We start from the raw sequence: 17,824 nt of genomic DNA, 5'->3' as shown, positions 1-17,824 counted from the left end.
TGGCGATGGTGGCAAAATTGACATGAGTTGGAATGCATATTACCATCTGTCGGAAGAAATAAGCTCTTTAAAAGGACTACTGTGTCACATTTAGACGTTTTACAACACAGGTGAAATTACATCTTCGGAAAACTAGTTTCCTTCTTCATATTTCTCTTTTATTGTGTCCGTTTACATGATGCAATTAAATTTGAGATTTTTTTCCAGGGGGTGAAATGGATTCATGGCATTTCAATTCACTTCAAAGGAGAAATATTGACTTAAAAGGAGTCAACTGAGTCACGAGCTCAGTCACGGAACAATTAAGAGTCGGAAGTCAAAGCAAAATTGCCTCCGGATAAAAGTCTTAACCTCGCCACATTTGCAGCTGAGTAAATAAACACTCCCGGACACTATTTGTGCAAATACGATAAGTGTTATTGGTGGCAGCGACTGTCGACTAGCATCTATCTTTTCCTTACAGAGAAACGAGGCCAACGTGCTACAGGCCCAATTAGACATACTGTATGTATTTAGGCTAATGCTACGCTAACAGACGCGGTGTGGAACCAAATGATTAGAACAGCCGGCAAAATGTGTGTGTGTGTGTGTGTGTGTGTATGATCTTGTGGGTTCAAATAAAAAAACATCCGCCAACACAAAGGCTGGAAGTGGGTCACTGAAAGTTATTCTGCTGCTGCTCCAGCTGGTCCAACTATTTTTGACACGGTGCAAAAGTGAAGTTTATATTCCGCCATAGGTCAACAGATTTTTTTCCATTTCGAGGTTTAGTTTACTTGACATCACATGGAGGACTTTATAAACGATAAGGGCTTAAAAACATCTATTTCTTTGCCTCTCTCTCTCTCTCTCTCTCTCTCTCTCTCTCTCTCTCTCTCTCTCTCTCTCTCTCTCTCTCTCTCTCTCTCTCTCTCTCTCTCTCTCTCTCTCTCTCTCTCTCTCTCTCTCTCTCTCTCTCTCTCTCCAATCAAAGCTGAAAAAGCATCTCAAGACAAAGTACAGACATCTGTTTTCAAATATGAAAACACCACTTGAGTCCTTGCCAGCGCTTTTCTCTCTTTCCTGGCCTGACTGTCCCTGTTTGGTTGTGATACGGCACCTGGTGGCAGGATACCGCCGCTACAACGTGACAGCAGGCATCTGAGTGGGTTCTTTATTTATTTATCACTGTGAAAATGGTTTGCTTGGGGGAGGAATGGGGAGATACAATCTGTCAAGGGGAGAAAGGTGGATATGCTCATATAAGACGAGAGGACACACAACAACTCTGGGGACACTTAAATTAGTCTCTAGGGAGAAGAATATTACCCCCCCCCCTAAAAAAAAAGGCATCGTTATCTGAGTGAAAGTAAATGAAAGACTCAGTTTCATCCATCGCGCTGTTGTTTTGTTTCCTGACACCTGCAATTTCGCCCCCCACCTCTCTCCTCCCTCCGCCCTCACCTGATTGAAACAGGTCGCATCCAATTGAGCGCAACGCAGAGAACCGGTGGCAAAGGAAAACAATTGCGTGCCATTGTTCACTTCGCCGAATTGCCAGCTGTTGTTTTCCCTTAAAGCCCGAGACAATCGTCTGGCAATCGTTAAACGGGCCCTCGCCGCTTCTCTCCGGGGGAGCTGTTGGGAGAACGCTAATGGACGGACAACGGCCAGGCGGTGACAGAAAATCGAAAGCATCAGGCCAAAGAAGTATGACGAGAGCCCGTTCAGATAAGCAATGAGTATCTGATGTAATGTGAGGCTCACATTTTGGAGCGGGAATGGGAGTCGCGACTTTGTTCTAAGAAGACGGCCAAACTTCGGAATTACAAACGTTGCAACGCAAAGTAACGCTATGAAAGGCATGACCTTGAAAGGAAACATTAAAATTTCAACTTGTGTTTGTCGACAAATGATGCGTCTCAGGTTCAGAAGTCATGCTAGGTTCACACCAAATCCGTCGCGAGCGTTTCAGGCGGCGCGATTGAATCGAAGGTAATGGAGTGCGCGCGAGCGGGTGCGGTTGCGTGCACCGCAACGTTAATGATGCGTTTGGAGCGATGGGACGCGGAGCGAAGCACCGAAAATTTGCTCTTTTGGCACGGTAAAAAAAAAATTCCTTTCTTCACACAATCAATCAGCTCCAGGACGTATTTCGTCACACTCACCATGCACACCTGGCAGTAAAAAAAAAAAAAAAAAAAATCATAAGAATTTTTACAAGAATTAAATAAAAACGTGGCCACCCGGTGATAAAGGCATCTCCTTCTGTAGGGGGCGGTGGAGAAGTCACTTGAGCTGACAAGTATGATGAATGTGCAGAAACATTAGCAGGAGGCACCGGTGCAGAGAGAGCGCACTCCACATGACCGTGAAGACGAGGGGGGGGAAAAAAATAGAAAATAACACAACAGATCTTCACGTAAAGCAAAGGAGTGACGGAATTAGAGAACGCCGTGGCTTGCAGAAAAAAAAAATGTTTGGATTGCTTTGGTTGATGATGTGGAATTCAATCAAAGGTTTGATTATTGTGCAGAAATTTGTTGACTTCAGTTTGCCGTCTAAACGGGCAGCTGATGAAATCAAAACAGACAAACAGGAAAGGAGGGAAGTTTGGGGCCCGAACAGGGATTGTGTTTAAAGTAAAATAAATAAATAATCCGAACATTGTAATAGGTGTAAAATCGATTGAGTGAGGTTCGCAAATGACGTTTGTTGCCTAAATGGGTTGTCGATGAAATCAAAACAGAAAATGAAAGAAAAAGCAGGAGACATTAAGTGCGGAACTGGGACTGCTTTTGAAGTCAAAAATAACAATGTCTCCACAAAATTTGTTAGTGACGGGGGAATAAAAAAAAAAAAAAAAATCAATTGAGTTAGGTTATCCAGCTACTTTGTTGCCTAAACGGGTTGCTGATGAAATCCAAACAGCGATTAAACAGAAGAGATGAAAATTGGGGCTAATTCAGATTTTATTTTGATGTGAGACTTCAGACGAGTTTGAAGAGACTCTGAAAATGTTTCAGACTCCTTCAGCTGGCCGTCTAAACGGGTTGCCTCTATAATCATGACAGAGCGCAAACAAAAGGAGAGCATATTTGGTCACAAGTCCGCTTTGTAGTTCTAAGCATGTTTGCAATTGTGCAATTCATTCAGGTCTGACTTGTTTGCCGCTTAAACAGGTTGCTGTTGAAATCTTAACAGAAAGTGAAGAGGATGTTTGGTCGCTATTGTCTTCCTTGATTATGAACAGATTCTGCTGCATGGCTGGAGATGGTTCAATTAATTTATGCCCGACTAGTTTCCAGCCTGAACGGGCTGCTGTCAAAGACTGTGAAGAAAGCATATTTGCTAGCGACCTTGATGAGTAACAGATTTCTGTATTCTATATTTCTGGCTGTTGATTTAAATAATTCAGACCCTTCTTGTTTTCTGCCAAAACGGGCAGCTTTGAAAATCATCACAGGAAAATAAACTGGACAAAAGCACATTTGGTATTCGGCGAGGTCCTTGATTATACACAAACAGACGCAAAGAGTAATTCTAAAGTATACCTGGAAAAGAATAAAAATTAATCAATTCAGGCCTGACTAGTTTGTGGCTACTGTGCAACTCAAAATCCCAAGTAAACCGGAAGAGAGCAGCTTCAAGTTGAATGTCTGAGCGACGGTGGCTTTTTATATGCACGCGAATAAAAATGCTAAACAACAAACCGGAAGGGATTCCAAATCTCTCGCAGAGTGTAAGCCTCCCTCCCAGGCGGCTCAGCCAACCCCCCCCACCCCAAAAATGCAAATGACTCGTGCCTTCTGTGTCAGCGTGCTCTAAGAGAGCCATTTTACCACAAATGTCCGTGTTGCCGTGTTTCCATTAGGGAAAGAAAATAATGGATTGATTCATGACTGCGAGGGAGGCGCTGTCAAAACAGCACAACTCTAATTTAGTCAGACACGCGCAACTCCCGCGGCATATTTTCACATCGGCAGATTCACACTAATGTTGAGGTTTGGGAAGCCTGCCTGCAATAAAAGAAAACAATTACTTTACCCTGCGAGACGGAGGTTTCAACTTTTTTTTAAAAAAAAATTTCAGCCGTGGGAGTGCGACAGATTGCTGCGCTACCTCAGGACTAAATGTAATTAAAGCAACCTTTAACGTTCCGACGGCCCTTTGGAACGACATGAAAAGAAGCTTTATGTTGGGGGAGATGCGAAAACAGCAACACAATGCGTCTAAAAATGTGAGGTTGAGTTGGAAAAACAAGTTGAGAAAAATGCTCGACTCTGTTCGGGATTAGCAATTATAATTCCGGTAAAAGTTTTTTGGAATGCGTAAAACAGAAATGTGGGAATTTTAATAGGATTAAAAAAATAAAATCATAAAAAAATTAAAATAAATGGGCGAATCATTTTTTTCAGCACAACACGTACTCGCCTTATATTGGGATTACTAATCACGTTAACAATACAAGAGATTCGGTCCTGAGGACTTTCTGCAAGCATACAATAGCGCTGCATCAACATATTAAAATATTCAGCTCTAACAAAAATAATGAGCCAAAGTAGGGAGGAAAACAAAACATCTTGCGGTTTCCAATAATAGAGAAAGTGAAAACAAAAGCCTGTGCACCCGTCCAAAGGCGATCCCAGCCAGTGGGCAACCTACAAACACAAACAGCGGCACATTTGTTTTTTGAACACCCACTCCTGCCGCGCCGCTCGCTGCGTGTTTCGTCCGAGCCGCAGGCGAGAGAGAGAGAGAGAGAGAGAAATGCTCGGGGTCATCAGTGTAGGAGCGCAAATTAACTTTTTTATATACAAACAAGCTCTGCTCGAAGAATCACACCGCCGTTATCTGAGCAGCCAATCCGGGGACTGCTCGGGCGATTGTGAAGCCCAAAATCATAATTGCTACGAGGGCACGCACGTATGGTGGATCTGAAGAATTGGCCGGCAAGAAATGTCAGGTTCAAGATGTGCAACGTCTAAGAAATATGACAATTGGGACAGGTGGCTCAAGTTTGCGTTCCAAACGAAGAAGTTCCCTCAAGAAAGGTTCAGGGTAACTTTCACGCCGCTGGAAATGTCAGACCTCTATCAAGGTACAATTTGGGACGGGTACCTTTCCCATTTGAAAAAGTTGAGTTGCCGTTCCTAGTAGAACCTGATTCGATGCTCACACCGAATCCGATGCGAGCGTTTGCGGCGGCGTGACTGAATTGAAGTCAATGGCGTTTGCGCGATTGCGTGCCAGGGCGACACGATTGAAGTGGCTGCGTTGTAAACACCTCTGCGGTGAAACGCCAGCGAATTACGCCAAGCCGTGTGAACGTAGTTGGAGTTTGAACAAGCAATCGCTTAATAAACGGCTGCTCACTTTCGCTAAATACGATAATGACAAACTCTGAAAGTTTGTAATAATAACACGTTAAATAAATGGATGACGAAAGTGCTTGTGATGATGGGCACATCCTTTTAACAGACCGGGGAGCATTTAGATTAACGAGCTGCGACTTGTCCGACGGGCAATTGATTTGTCAAAAGCATCAGCGTAATGATGAAGTCATTGGTAGCTCGCTCGCTCACACGATGACTCACCCGCTGAAGCGGGCCAACGCGGACTTCCAAGCGCAACCGTGACAATGGAAAACAGAAAATTGATGCAGTGCCTTGTTTGTTGTCCCACAACAAAAGATGCGAGCGGGAGCGCTTGTTAGACTTTTAGTCAGACAGTTGCGAGAGCAGTGGGGTGGGGCCAAGTTGCATTTATTTATTTATTTATTTTGGGACACTATGCTCTTAAAATCTGTCAGCACGGAAAAGACGGGAATAATTTTCCTCGTTCACTCGCGCACACACACATGCTTGTTTATCTCCCTAAAGGGTCACCTCAGCATCCGGCAGGTGACGTGGTACGCCCGTAAATTACGCAACACTTGTTCAACATGCCAAAACGTGGCTTGGAATTTTAAGGAGCATGGTTTCACTGCTCCGGAAGGAAATTTCAGGTCGAAATTTCCAAAGCCAGATTCCTCCCCAGGACCAATTTTTGCTTGGAATCTTGAGGGAAAAGTTGAGTAATGAAACGTTTCAGTGAGCTCTTACGTCTGCCATTGAGCCAACTAACTGCAAATGGAAAACGTGTTAACTGCAAATTGAATGTCGCCTAACAGGTGTCCAGTGTGAGGGTGGGGCGGGGCGCCAGCATATAGATACCCACCAGATACGCATCTTTCTTTGTCATTTTAATATCACTAAATGTCATATTTGTTTGTGCGTGTGTATGCTGCGATTCCAAATGAAAAATTCTCGAGGTTGCACAGAGGTTAGTTTGTTTGTGCGCACTGCGCTTCCATCCGAACATGACAGATGCTCAGACTGTTGGCTGTTTTTTTTTTTGGTCCTCTCTTTTGCCAAAAAGAAGAAAAAACCTCAAATCCCTGCTGGGCACGTACAAACACACACAATTGTGTCAACGTGGAAGAAAACAACCCCATAAAACAATATCTGATCATTAGCGAGCACACAATCACAAACACATGACCCGGCTCGACATCTTGTCTCGGTTTTATGAAGACTCCCATCGTATTAGCAACGCGAAATTTCACGCTGAGAAGACAACAAATTGGGCAGGAAAGAACGGGCTGCCTTTCAAGGTACGAACACAATGAGCTATGACTCCATCCCAAACTTTAAAGAGCCAACCCTTGCACCTAAACTAACGGTTCCTAACTGTACCAAAACCCGCAAACGCTAAACCTTCACCTTAAACCGAACCCTTGACTGTAATCTTTGAAAGTGACTTGAATGCTGAAAAACAAAAGTAAGGAATGTTTCGGAAAATGTAAATCAATCAAACTTGCCCCATTTGAATGCTGGCTTGTTTCCAGGAATGAAATCTGAATCCTGTACATTTCTATTCCACATGCTTCTTTTTTTTTTTTTCTTTTTTTTTATTTCACAGCAGGCCGGGATCGCTCTCTGCCATTTCACATCTGGGAATGTTTTTTTTCTCTCTTTCTTTTCTTTTTTTTTTTTTTTCCAAATGTGAATAACAAAAGAAGAGTGGGAACCCACATACTCTCCCTTGCGCCCGTAATCGAGACGGCCAACCTACGAGTGGGAAAGCGCAAAATAAGAAAAACGGATGACAACCAAAGAAAGATCGGAGGTGGGTGTCACGTGACAGAAGTGCTTAGGATGCAATCCAGGCGGCTGTGACGACGCCCCCTGAGCGTATAGAAACAAAAAAATGGTACGAGGGAATTGGTTGCTTGTCTTTTTTTTTTTTTTTCTTCAGGTTCAAAAGCTGCGTTTCCGCTGTAGGCTTGGCGCATTTCTGGTGGAAATCAACAGCGGACGTCGCATTGATTCCTTCTGAGTACGTTTGGCTCAGAGCATCTGTGTCACTGTTATGTCGCCAAATGACTTCATTACGTAAGAATGTGAACGATATTGCATAATCTTCTGTGAGTGTTTCTTCCGACAGGAAATAAAAAAAAATTTAAAAAAAGGATTTTAATGACCGCAATTAAAGTCCTGAGTTGCATTGACAGAATTTGGGGCAGCATGATGCGCACGTGGTTAGCGCCGCAGTTTTTACGTTCAGGGTCGCAAACTCTGCTCAGGCGTTCCTGCGTGTTTTTTTTTTTTTTTCCGACTTCCCCCAGCATGCCGAGGTGAAACGAAACTCCGCCGTTCCCACCGTGCTTACCGGTTGTTTTCTATAAAATATTTGTTGTAATTCTCATTTAAATATTGCGTTTGCTTATGTTTAGTGTCACCCACGGCGCATTCCGACTTCGGTAAAGGTCGGGGTTACGTACACACCTGAGGGATGAAACGCTGGCATAAACCGAAGAAGACCCAATCACTGCATTTGGACTAGGAAAGCAAAAAAAAAAAAAAAATTTCTTTAAGCAGCCAAGCGAGCAATTGTAATATTCCAAATCACAAACGAAGTTCTCAGTCCGCATTGCCTTTGGCCAAACACAAGCGGGAAATGTTTTAATTCCCTTTAGAGGAACATTTAAAAGCTGAACTATCAGACTTCCGCGCTGGCCGTCCCACCGAGACTCGCATTTGCCGCCGGTTAATTACGGACGTTCAAAGATGTCCGTGTTGGAAAGGCATTGGTGGCCTCATAAAAGCCTGATGGAAAGTTTCCTGCCATATTACGACAGAAGAAACTTTTTTTTGGGAGCCATGGCAATCACGTTAAGAACGTCGCGGCTTTCGCAGCCTGTCAGACGTCTTTGCGATGATTTCAGATTCTTGGTAGTCGTCAGAGCTTCTGGAAAGCGTCACCATGTCACTTTGGTTGACGGGCGAGTGGAGGCGTAAGAGCGACGCCGCCAGAAAGACTTTTGTTTGCAGCAGCGCGGCGGGTCAGAGACCTTATTTGGCCCGTGAATTACGCACGCGTAAATATTGAGACGTGGAGATGATGAAGAAGAGGCAACGGGACATAGCGAGCGAGCACAGCTTCCCAATAAATTTCAAGGCGAGAACACAATTGAGGTCTTTGTGAAATAAATGCGCTTCATCCGTCAACATTAATTCGAAAAATGCTTTCCATTTTAGTCGAAATTCTTTCGGTTTAACGGCTTAAAAAGGTGCCTGAGGGTCCAAGCTAAACCATGACTAAAAACGATTGATTGTTGGTGAAATACGTGCAAGACATGAGAGAATTCTATAGCAAAAGAAAATTCAATAAATCACAGGTACTGATGCGCTAACTTTGCAAGCCTGGGCAACTTTGCTCTCTGACCAATCAATAGTGTCAGAATACTGGATGACATTTTTTTTTTTTGTCCAAAACGGCTCATGGTTAAAAAAAAAAAAAAAAGGTTCCGTACGCTACGTGGTACTAATTTTTACTCCAAAATGGTTTAAACGTTTGCTCCGGAGACTCGGAGCGCGACCAAATTGTCGCAATATTGCGACGCTAACGTCACCAACCTGCGAACTTCCCTCCGTTGACTTTTGGCGGCAAACCAAATGCGCCCGAATGAAAGGTTCGCCCCGACACCTGCTTGAGCTTCTCAACTCTAATTTGCGCCTCCATTGTGCCGCAAAGTGACTTCGCCAGCCTGGAGAACTTCACTCCCTTCGTTTTCGGCGTTACATGGCTATTTGGCATTGCAATATTTAAATGGGGCAATTTTATTTCCACACTCGGAGAATAAGCTGGTTAAGACTCCACAAACTGCGTGAAGGACGATCTTCGCTTTCAGGTCGGCTGCGCGCAGGAACCAATGAAGAGAAACAAAACAGCTCCGTAATCACTTATTACGCATACATACGCTACTTTCAGAAATATTGCCAGAAGCGCAACGCTGGCTGTGGCTCAGCATAATGAGGCAGCGGCCTTCATCTTTGCGAGGGAAAAAAAAAAAGAAGAAGAAAACGGCCAAATGACTATTTGAGGGCGAGATTAGCTCTTTCTTTATTCTTACGTCACAAATTTTTTTTTTTCTCCGATGACGCAATCATTGTGAAGCGCCAGATTACATAACACGCCTCAGCCAATCGGCGGCCGCCGCCACGCTGACACCTTGCGTTGACTTTCGCCAACTGGATCTCGTGTCAAATTTCTCAAGGAACCAAAATAAAGAAATAAAAAAAAAAAAAAAAAAAAAAACAGCTGAGAACGAGAAAAAACAGTTGACGGCGCTTTTAGCTTCGTCGGCAGCCTGGCTTCACATTCCAACCTCACATGGACTGCCGAGACCCCCATCAGGGCATAGGGGGCGGGGTCAGAGGGTCACCTTGGCGTTTAACAGCCAGTCCGCTGAGGTCATCATTCATTCAACAGCCCCAACGAGCAGGTCGGCCAAACCAGAAACGTATTCAAAAAACAATTCAGAGCTTCATTTTCATCACGCGCTATTCAAAAGCAACACCGATTTGTGCGCATTCTCACGCACAAACGCCACCGGCGTCAGGATGCCGCCTGCGGTGCCAAATCAGTCTTGAAAGAGCCAATCAGTGGTTGCTCGTAACACTTTTGGAGGTCTTTTGAGGATGTGGGGGTCTCAAAGTGCAGCCACACAATACGAGTTGATGTGCCACTGTTTTTTTTGTTTTTTTTTTGTGGTGGGCCACCAGCAACTTATGAAGGCAGAATACAAGAAAAGTACAGTTCTTCCTCTTACTTTTTTTTAATTTCGCTTCCAACTGCAATTTCACATATCGTTAACACCTCATTAAAAAACTTAACAACCCAAATAAAACTTTGGCGACCGAGCAGTTACAGCACAGTAGATCAACAGAATTGCTGTTTTGTTTTTTTGTTTTTTTTGGGGGGGGGTCTGGGTCAAGGCACACTTACGCCCGGAGTTTTGTTGCTCTGCCAAATGGTAAAAACTACGCCAAGACGGGACTGGTAAGAATTATGAGAGCAGTAAGTGAAAAACTCCTCTGTATTAAGTATAAAATAGTTAAAGAGTTAAATAATTTCATTAAAAAAAGCCCGAAAAACTGCCTATCCTTGGCAAACAAATACAAATATTTATTGATCAAAATGCGTCCGTGCTTCATCTGCCTCCACTCGTAGCATGTGAGGTGCCTTAATTTTTAGCATTTCTCACCCTCATATTTGACGCAACTTGTCAAGATTCACAGCCTCATCTGCATCTTCTACTTAAAATCTGTGCCGATCTTGTATCATAAGTGATGCTACATGGCCATCGTTACACTGGTTTGCAAGCCTGAATTTCATGGATAAACCGGCCAAGACGCGCTTTCATGCCTACCCGTTAAAAAAACACGTTTGACGTTTTTATACGTCAATGGTAGTAAATGTCAATGCATGGCTTTCATATTTAGATATTTAGCAACATTTATTGAATTAAACACGATAAAACATATACAAAATATTTGAGAAGTTGTTTTGTTGTCTTATTTTTTTTTTTAAACTTTCAATAATGCCATTTTTAATTTCAGAAACTATACTGTCCACATACAGACTGACGTTTTTTTTTGTTTTGTTTTTTTTCCCGACCGGAGAAAAATCCTTTGAAAGAAGTGGACAGTGGTGGTTGCCATCGCGACTCACCCCAGAGCCGCCTCTCCCTCACGCTCCTCCAGAAGACGTCCCAAGCCTTGTTGGTGGAAACTTTCACGTGCTCGCTGACGGATCGGCGCAGCGGCGCTTTCACCGCCATACTGCAATTAATGAATTCAATATTCCCGTCGGGAAAAAGCGCCGCGGTGAGTCTTGGCGGCCATGCGGGCAGCGTTTGCTCCGTCACGACTCACGCTGAGGGTGACTTGGACTGAGCTGGAGGAGGAGGAGGAGCGAGGGGGCCCTGACACTTGATGCAAAAAGTCTGTATGTAATTTGTGCAACACCACCGAGACTCTCAGACCCTCGTGGGCCCTCCCCCAAAAGGTGTTTAGAGAAGAATATGTGCCAAATTTGACCAATATTTTCAGGATAAACTTGAGTTTTACTCCTCATCTCAGGAATTGTCCAAGGTGCATGTTTCTTGGTGCAATTTGCTTTTGTATTTGACCTTAGATTTTTTTTTTTGTGATGAGATTAATGTCGTCTAAAAGGTGAAAAACTCTTGATCCCCACCAAAAAAATCAAAAATCCCACGCCGATCGAGTCTCCACTTTCACAGGCTAAAAGCGGACAAGAGAGAAAATGCGCACACGAACCCCGACTGGTTATATTTGCGACACTCAGCAACGCTAAAGTTGTGCGAAATCTCAAGAAGAAGACTACGGCGGACAACAGCCAGCAGGCGGGCACGGATCTTTATGGATAGAGCGGAGGGGGGCGTGGCCATATTCCTCATTAAACGTAGGTGTTTTTCAAGTCGTCACTTGTTTCCTAATTTCTCCCAAATGAATCAATAACAACTGAAAAATATAACTAATTTCAGTTTCTTGATCACAAAAATATATAAACTAAGATTTCAAGTGAAAAATGTGCCATCTTGACTGGTAGAAAATTTAAAAAGTACAGAGCGTGAGAACTTTTGCCACCTCTGCTTTGGCCATCTCAAGAGTTTCCCTGCGGAGAATCTGCCAATGCAATAGGATTCATGCAAACGGATAGCTGTCTTTTTTTTTTTTTTGCGAGGTGCAAATCTAAAGGCCACACAAAAGCCAGCCTTAACTATTTTTTTTTTTATTTCCTTAAGAAGGCAAGAATCTGAATTGATTTTGGCCTTTGCAGTGAACGGCACACAAATGGCCGCATCATCACTTTCATCATCATGCAGCACTTAAGGAAGGAAAAAGAAAGAAAAAAAAAACACTGATGCTTGAAAAATACTGTTATTCCTCAAGGATCATCCTATTAGTGAGCAACATTTTAAGCTTACCTCATGCCCTTTGCATTGGTGAGTCAGCTTTATTTTCCATCTTGGTATTGTACCTTGAAGCACACACACACACACACAAAATAAATGGAGTCAAGATAGAAAAATGACTTATGAGTCATCCCAGGACAGTCTATTATTGCACTCACTTTTAAGTTTGTTGCAACATTTAGACCATAAAACAAAGAGAATATCACATCGTGTAGCCTATTTAACTTTCACATACGGATTTTACAAAAAAATGTGCAGCCTTCATTCTAACAGTGATGCAGAAGGCCATCAGCGGCTAGCAAAACTAGCATTGATGTTGCGCTAATTATAAACCTCAACAAAAGAATAAATAAATAAAAATAAACTTGTTTTAAAATCCAATCCTTGCGCTTTCCAGCTGTTTGTTATTTTGTAAACGTGTGTCACGACTGTAACAAGTTTGTCACCGTTCATCGAATTTACTTGCGCGGCCGCAATGTTGACTCGTAACTCGTGTTCCATTGACGCCCAAACAAACAAACGAAAGGGAGGCTCAGAAACATGAGCTACCCGAGCGTGTCTTCCCACAAAAGACGAGCGTCGACAGTAGGTGGGGAAGTTGCTGCCGCTCCGACACTGAACTCAACTTGAACCCGTTCATCCGCAGAATAGCAGCATCGGCATCAAAATTACCTTTTTTTTTTTTTCTGGCACTCCAAAATTAGAAGCCTCAAAGCAAAAGCTACACCTTGCTTTCTTTAATATTATTCTTATTATTATTCCAAAGGCGTCCTCAAAAGCCTGACGAAACATTCAGCGTCACGAATGTCTTTGCGGCATTTCGACAGGAAGTCGCTTCAGCCCTTCGCGCTTCCGGTGAAGGCAGACTGATGGGAGTCATCCTCTAGCGGATTTGTTTACCCTTCCAACAAGACCTTAATTAGTTGCATCCCTAGCAGGGTTTTTTCCCCCCGTTTTGTCAGCGCAAAGCAGGTAATTAAATTGCACTTAGCGACACGCAATGAGTCGCCTTGGCCTCAAATCCCCGACGCCGCGTGCGAAGAGTCGGAGAAATGAAGTTAATTCTGTGAGTGTGGCTAATGCATAGGATGGAGGGGGATTGCAATCTCAACGACGAGGCGGATGAAGGATTAAATGATAATGTCGTGTAAAGAGTAAGACTTAAACATTCTCGTGCGGTAGAAAAACACAACTTACACAGAAATTTAAGTTGGAACAACTTTAAAATGCGGATTATTGACATTTATACCACGAATGTGAGTCAGCACAACAAAGCAAGAAAGTTGTTTGCTCCAAAAGTATTTGCCGAGAGAGCTTTACTTATACAAGTTGGGAGACAATTAGTTGCAGAAACTCTTTCTTTGTTGAAAATGCGGGAAAGCTGATTTGCACTGTAGCAAAACATAAAATATTTTGTTGAATTGCCCTAATTTATCAAAGTTTGTAACATTGTGATTTGGAGTCCACGCAACAGTGGAATAGTTCCAAATTCAGAACAGGTTCCAGAAGACATTAGAACAGCAGAAAAGTTCAACTGAAACAACGACAAAAATGTGTCGGTTGTCCTCTGTTACGTTACAAAACGAATGCAAATGAATTCAAATGCATTGCACATAAAAATCTAATAAACCGTACGTGAATAATGTTAAAAGTTAAATACAACTGAACTGAAGTGGTAATACGGTATCTGTCAGTTCATCATTTCACTGACCATCCTGTACAGCAAAATGTCAGCGCGTCCATAAAATTGACCTGGGAGACGGATAACAATGACCCTCGGGAGGGGGCGGCTCATCCCTTGATCCCCCGCTGTGGCCCCCCAACATACACACACATCCCAAACACTTTCATGGCGTGACGTCATCCAGATCAAAGGTGGCTTTGCCGCCCAGCTCCGGAGCCAATTAAAACCCCCGCTGGTCCCAATAAAAAAAAAATAATAAAAAAAACGAGAAAATGCAGAGAAGGAACTGCATTTTTCCGGAATGCATATACATGGACTGTGAACCTCCCAAAATCGGATGCAAATCTGCTTCCTGTGTAAACAGAAACTATACTGCTGTCTTTTTGTTTACGAACATTCCGAAACGCTCTACGGAGATTCAATTGCATTCTCACGGCAGCATTTCATTAGAACCAAATCACAATCAATTAGTGCAGCAGTGTGGCGCTTTCACAATTTTAAACAGTTCCCAGGTGTCTCAATAGAAGCTATCGAAGTCGCACCGGTCCAAAAATACATTATGAAGAAAAAAAATTGCTCCAGAGTATTAGTCACATGTTTTCAGGAAATTTATTTTTAAAAAAATTGAATAAGAAAAGCGCCCAAAACACCGTTGCCAAATCGCAGATATGTTCCTTTGCACAGCTTTGGTGGGGAACTCAGAGCTTTGTTCAAATGAGCTATTGGGTTCGTCAAAGTGCACCCCCAACCCCCCAAAAAATAAATAAATAAACAAATAAATAAATAAGGAGTGCCGGAGCCCAGTAAAGAAGGAAAAAGTTCAAGCACAACATTGGAGGAGTTTTGGTTGGAAAAAAATGTCTGCTTCCAACTACGGAAAATGTTTTCTTTTTACTTTTAAATGGCTTACCTTAATTAGAATCCCGCATTGCATTGTGGTCAAAGGAAGAGTCCAGTGCGGTTCTGTTCTGTTCGGCTCTTGCGCATTTTGATGCAGGAAATCGCTAGCATGCTAAGCTATCGATGTGTCACTCATTAGTTGCCATAACTACTACTACAAGTTCTTCCATTTCATTTTTTTTCTTTTGATGGTTGACATATTCCTTTTTCTTTTTTGTATGAGCTTAAAGACATTATTCACCGTTCACCTTGTCGTCTTCTTCTCTTCTTTCTTTTTAGTATGATCTTAATGAAAATGTTCACCGTTCACCTTGTTGTCTTCATTTGTTCTTCGACTTTCTTTTGGCGGTTTGCAAATACTTTTGCTATATTGCTGCCACCTTTTGGCCACTTGTGGTAGTGCCACAATAGTATTTTTGCCAACACAATTCTGGATCGATGACAAGTCGAACTCTAAAAAAATGTGCAATTCATAATCTGCAAAATACATCTGTCTGTCTGTAATTTTTTAAAGTTTTTATCATTCGCTTCGGGACATTTCTCGAATCCTACTCGACATTAGCAAAACAGCAAGCGCACCGCACGTCGACAACGAAACCGAGCATTATTAAAACATCTGCAGCTTGGCTTACCTTTAGGCTTTTGGGGTGGCCATTATGTTAATACGCCTCACTGTGGCGTGGAAGCGTTGAACGTCTTGCTCGGAGACACATTTGCCCAAATAGGCCGCGAGCAGGAGATGTGCACCCCCAATCACACTCGCTAATGATTTTCCTGCTTGTTTAATTTCACACTCGACGCGTGGGCAGGCACTCTTGACATGCAGCTATTTGTATACAATACATTCAAAAGTCAATTTCCCTGAATATGCCCCCTTTTCAAGTGGCAACAGCTGCAATACTTTGCGTTTTTTTTTGTACTCAGACACACACGCGCGCGAGCACACGCACACCAAGCTTTCAAGGGCAATCTATGCGCTTGCAGCAGCAAAGCAGCTGACAGCTCTTGGTGCGATGCCATTTGGGGGGGGGGGGGTGCGAAAGGGCCGACGGGTGGCGTGTGAGTGCATGGGAGGGAGTGATGTCACCGGGTCTACCTTTCGTACTTTCCTCACAATATGTCATGTCAAATCGACTGGACGCGTCAGTGGAGGGGAAACGGGGGCATGCAGTAAAGCATGCAATGGTCAGCAAAACAACAACAACAAAAAGAGCCATCCACCACTCATGTTCGGTTTTCTTGCGGAGGAAGGGGTATCAGACACAATTTAACGCTATGGTAAATCATTCGCAATTGCTGCGGTGTTTTTTTTTTGTTTTTTTGGTGATGGCAGTGACGAAAGTGTGTACACGGAAGAACAAGCCCAGTAAAAACACATTTGAGCTCTATCCATTAACTGGACTGAGCCACAAAGCGTGAAAAAAAAATCACTCGAAATTTACATCCTCCATCCATTATTTTTTCTTATTGTCTTTTTTAATAGTTGTAAGCTTCAATATACCACAAAACATTTTACCCTGAAACAGTTACATATCATTTCAAACTTCTCTTACAAATTTCGCTTAAAAACAAAAGGCTGACAAATTTCATTGGGAAAAAATAAGGGCTGTCGTTCCTTGACTGCAGTAAGAACGTTCCACCAATAGAGGGTGCTAAAAGATTGAGAAATGGTCATGAGAATTGCCGTAACATTTTGCAGGCGAAGCTTCGGGTGAAAATGTGTTGATTTATTCGACTTTTTATTCACGGCCTTCGAAAAAAAGACATCCGAGAACTCTTCAGTCATTTAGAAGTAGAAGTGATTTTTTTTTTTACATATAAGTGTGGGTTTAATACAATAGCATACAAAAGCATAACCTGTATGCCCGCTAAAGAACATACCCATTGCTGTAATTGAAACCTTCAAACAACAACGTTGTAGCAACACATGTCGACTGCCAACATAACAGTACTCCAAGTCAGACAATATATTCTTGATCCTCTGCATAGAACGACTAACATGCATGCTGCACTAATGAGCTGAGAGAGGAGCTAAGATGGCTCAATTAAGGCTGTCTGTCTGTCTTTTGCTGCACCCAGATGGCATGAATTTAAATCTACCATACTTAATTATGTCATTACCGGGGCTTTTATGAAATACAATATTATGGATTGCTTGTTGTTGTTTTTGTTGGTGAAGGCTGGAACGGATTAACGGCATTTTCCAACACCACTGTAAATCCTTTTTTTGTGACATTTATGTTTGGAGGTCTTGTGAGATTTTGCTTAACTAAAAGATGTGCTACGTCTCAATGAATGCTGGGAAAATCTTCCATCCTTCCAGAATTCAACTTAAAGGCCTGGCGTCTGAATACTTTTGTCCGCATGGGGGTTCCGGACTAGCAGCAAAGCAACACCGCCACACCAACCCCTCCCCCCCCTTGTTTTTACCGCATGACCTCAGGACAGCAGTCCGAGCGAGAGAGCAAACGACTGCGAGGGGACCCCCCCGACGGCTCGCCGAGACCATCAGGAAACGGAATGAGTCTCAAGATGACCGCTGATGGCTCCTTAAAAAACCGACTCCCATCCATCCACACGTGTAAACATCCCCTGCTTGCCGCATCACGTTTTATTTATTACGCCCCTGCTCGTTGCCCCCTTCTGTTCAAACTGCCCCCCCCCCTCTTTCTTCATCTCCATTTCCAGCATTCCTCCGAGGTGACGTCTGCTGCCGGGCTTGCGCAACGGCATCCGCATATGAGCTGCCGCCGGGTGCTGACAGGTAAATTCCCCGGATGGCCGTTTGCCTCCGCCGGCGGCCGTTAATCCCACGCTTTGCTCGTTAAAGAGAAAGACTCGGCATGGAAGCTATTATGGAGGGAACGAATTGGACAGGAGATGTAAGGGGGTGGGGGAGGGCTTGGGGGGGGGGGTTAGTGGAAAAACAAGGAGGA

At 43.3% G+C, this 17,824-nt stretch overlaps 1 protein-coding gene across 4 annotated transcripts in view; it reads right to left on the bottom strand.

Moving 5' to 3' along the window:
* The window catches only part of LOC148320440 (rho GTPase-activating protein 7), a 36,685-nt gene extending 21,585 nt beyond the window's left edge, over positions 1-15,100 (bottom strand). For 2 of the 4 annotated variants that reach the window (XM_088280200.1, XM_088280202.1), the window contains exons 1-2: positions 14,899-15,099; positions 12,317-12,369 (exon numbers count right to left, since the gene is read on the bottom strand). Coding sequence is in view for 1 of the 4 variants with exons in the window: in XM_088280198.1 (XP_088136324.1) it covers positions 11,038-11,146 (109 nt within the window). In the remaining 3 variants the exon portion in view is untranslated. Of the gene's footprint in view, positions 1-11,037; positions 11,247-12,316; positions 12,370-14,898 lie in introns of those variants that run through there. The other 2 variants (XM_088280201.1, XM_088280198.1) reach the window with 2 other exon arrangements.
* Between the last annotated feature and the right edge of the window lie 2,724 nt (positions 15,101-17,824).

The sequence above is a fragment of the Idiotropiscis lumnitzeri genome, chromosome 17 (genome assembly GCF_059441095.1).
Source record: "Idiotropiscis lumnitzeri isolate Australia: NSW breed Sydney's pygmy pipehorse chromosome 17, RoL_Ilum_1.0, whole genome shotgun sequence".
In the NCBI taxonomy this organism is placed as follows: domain Eukaryota; kingdom Metazoa; phylum Chordata; class Actinopteri; order Syngnathiformes; family Syngnathidae; genus Idiotropiscis; species Idiotropiscis lumnitzeri.
The sequence above is the reverse complement of the archived record's forward strand: the minus strand, read 5'-3'. Positions and strand labels throughout refer to the sequence as shown.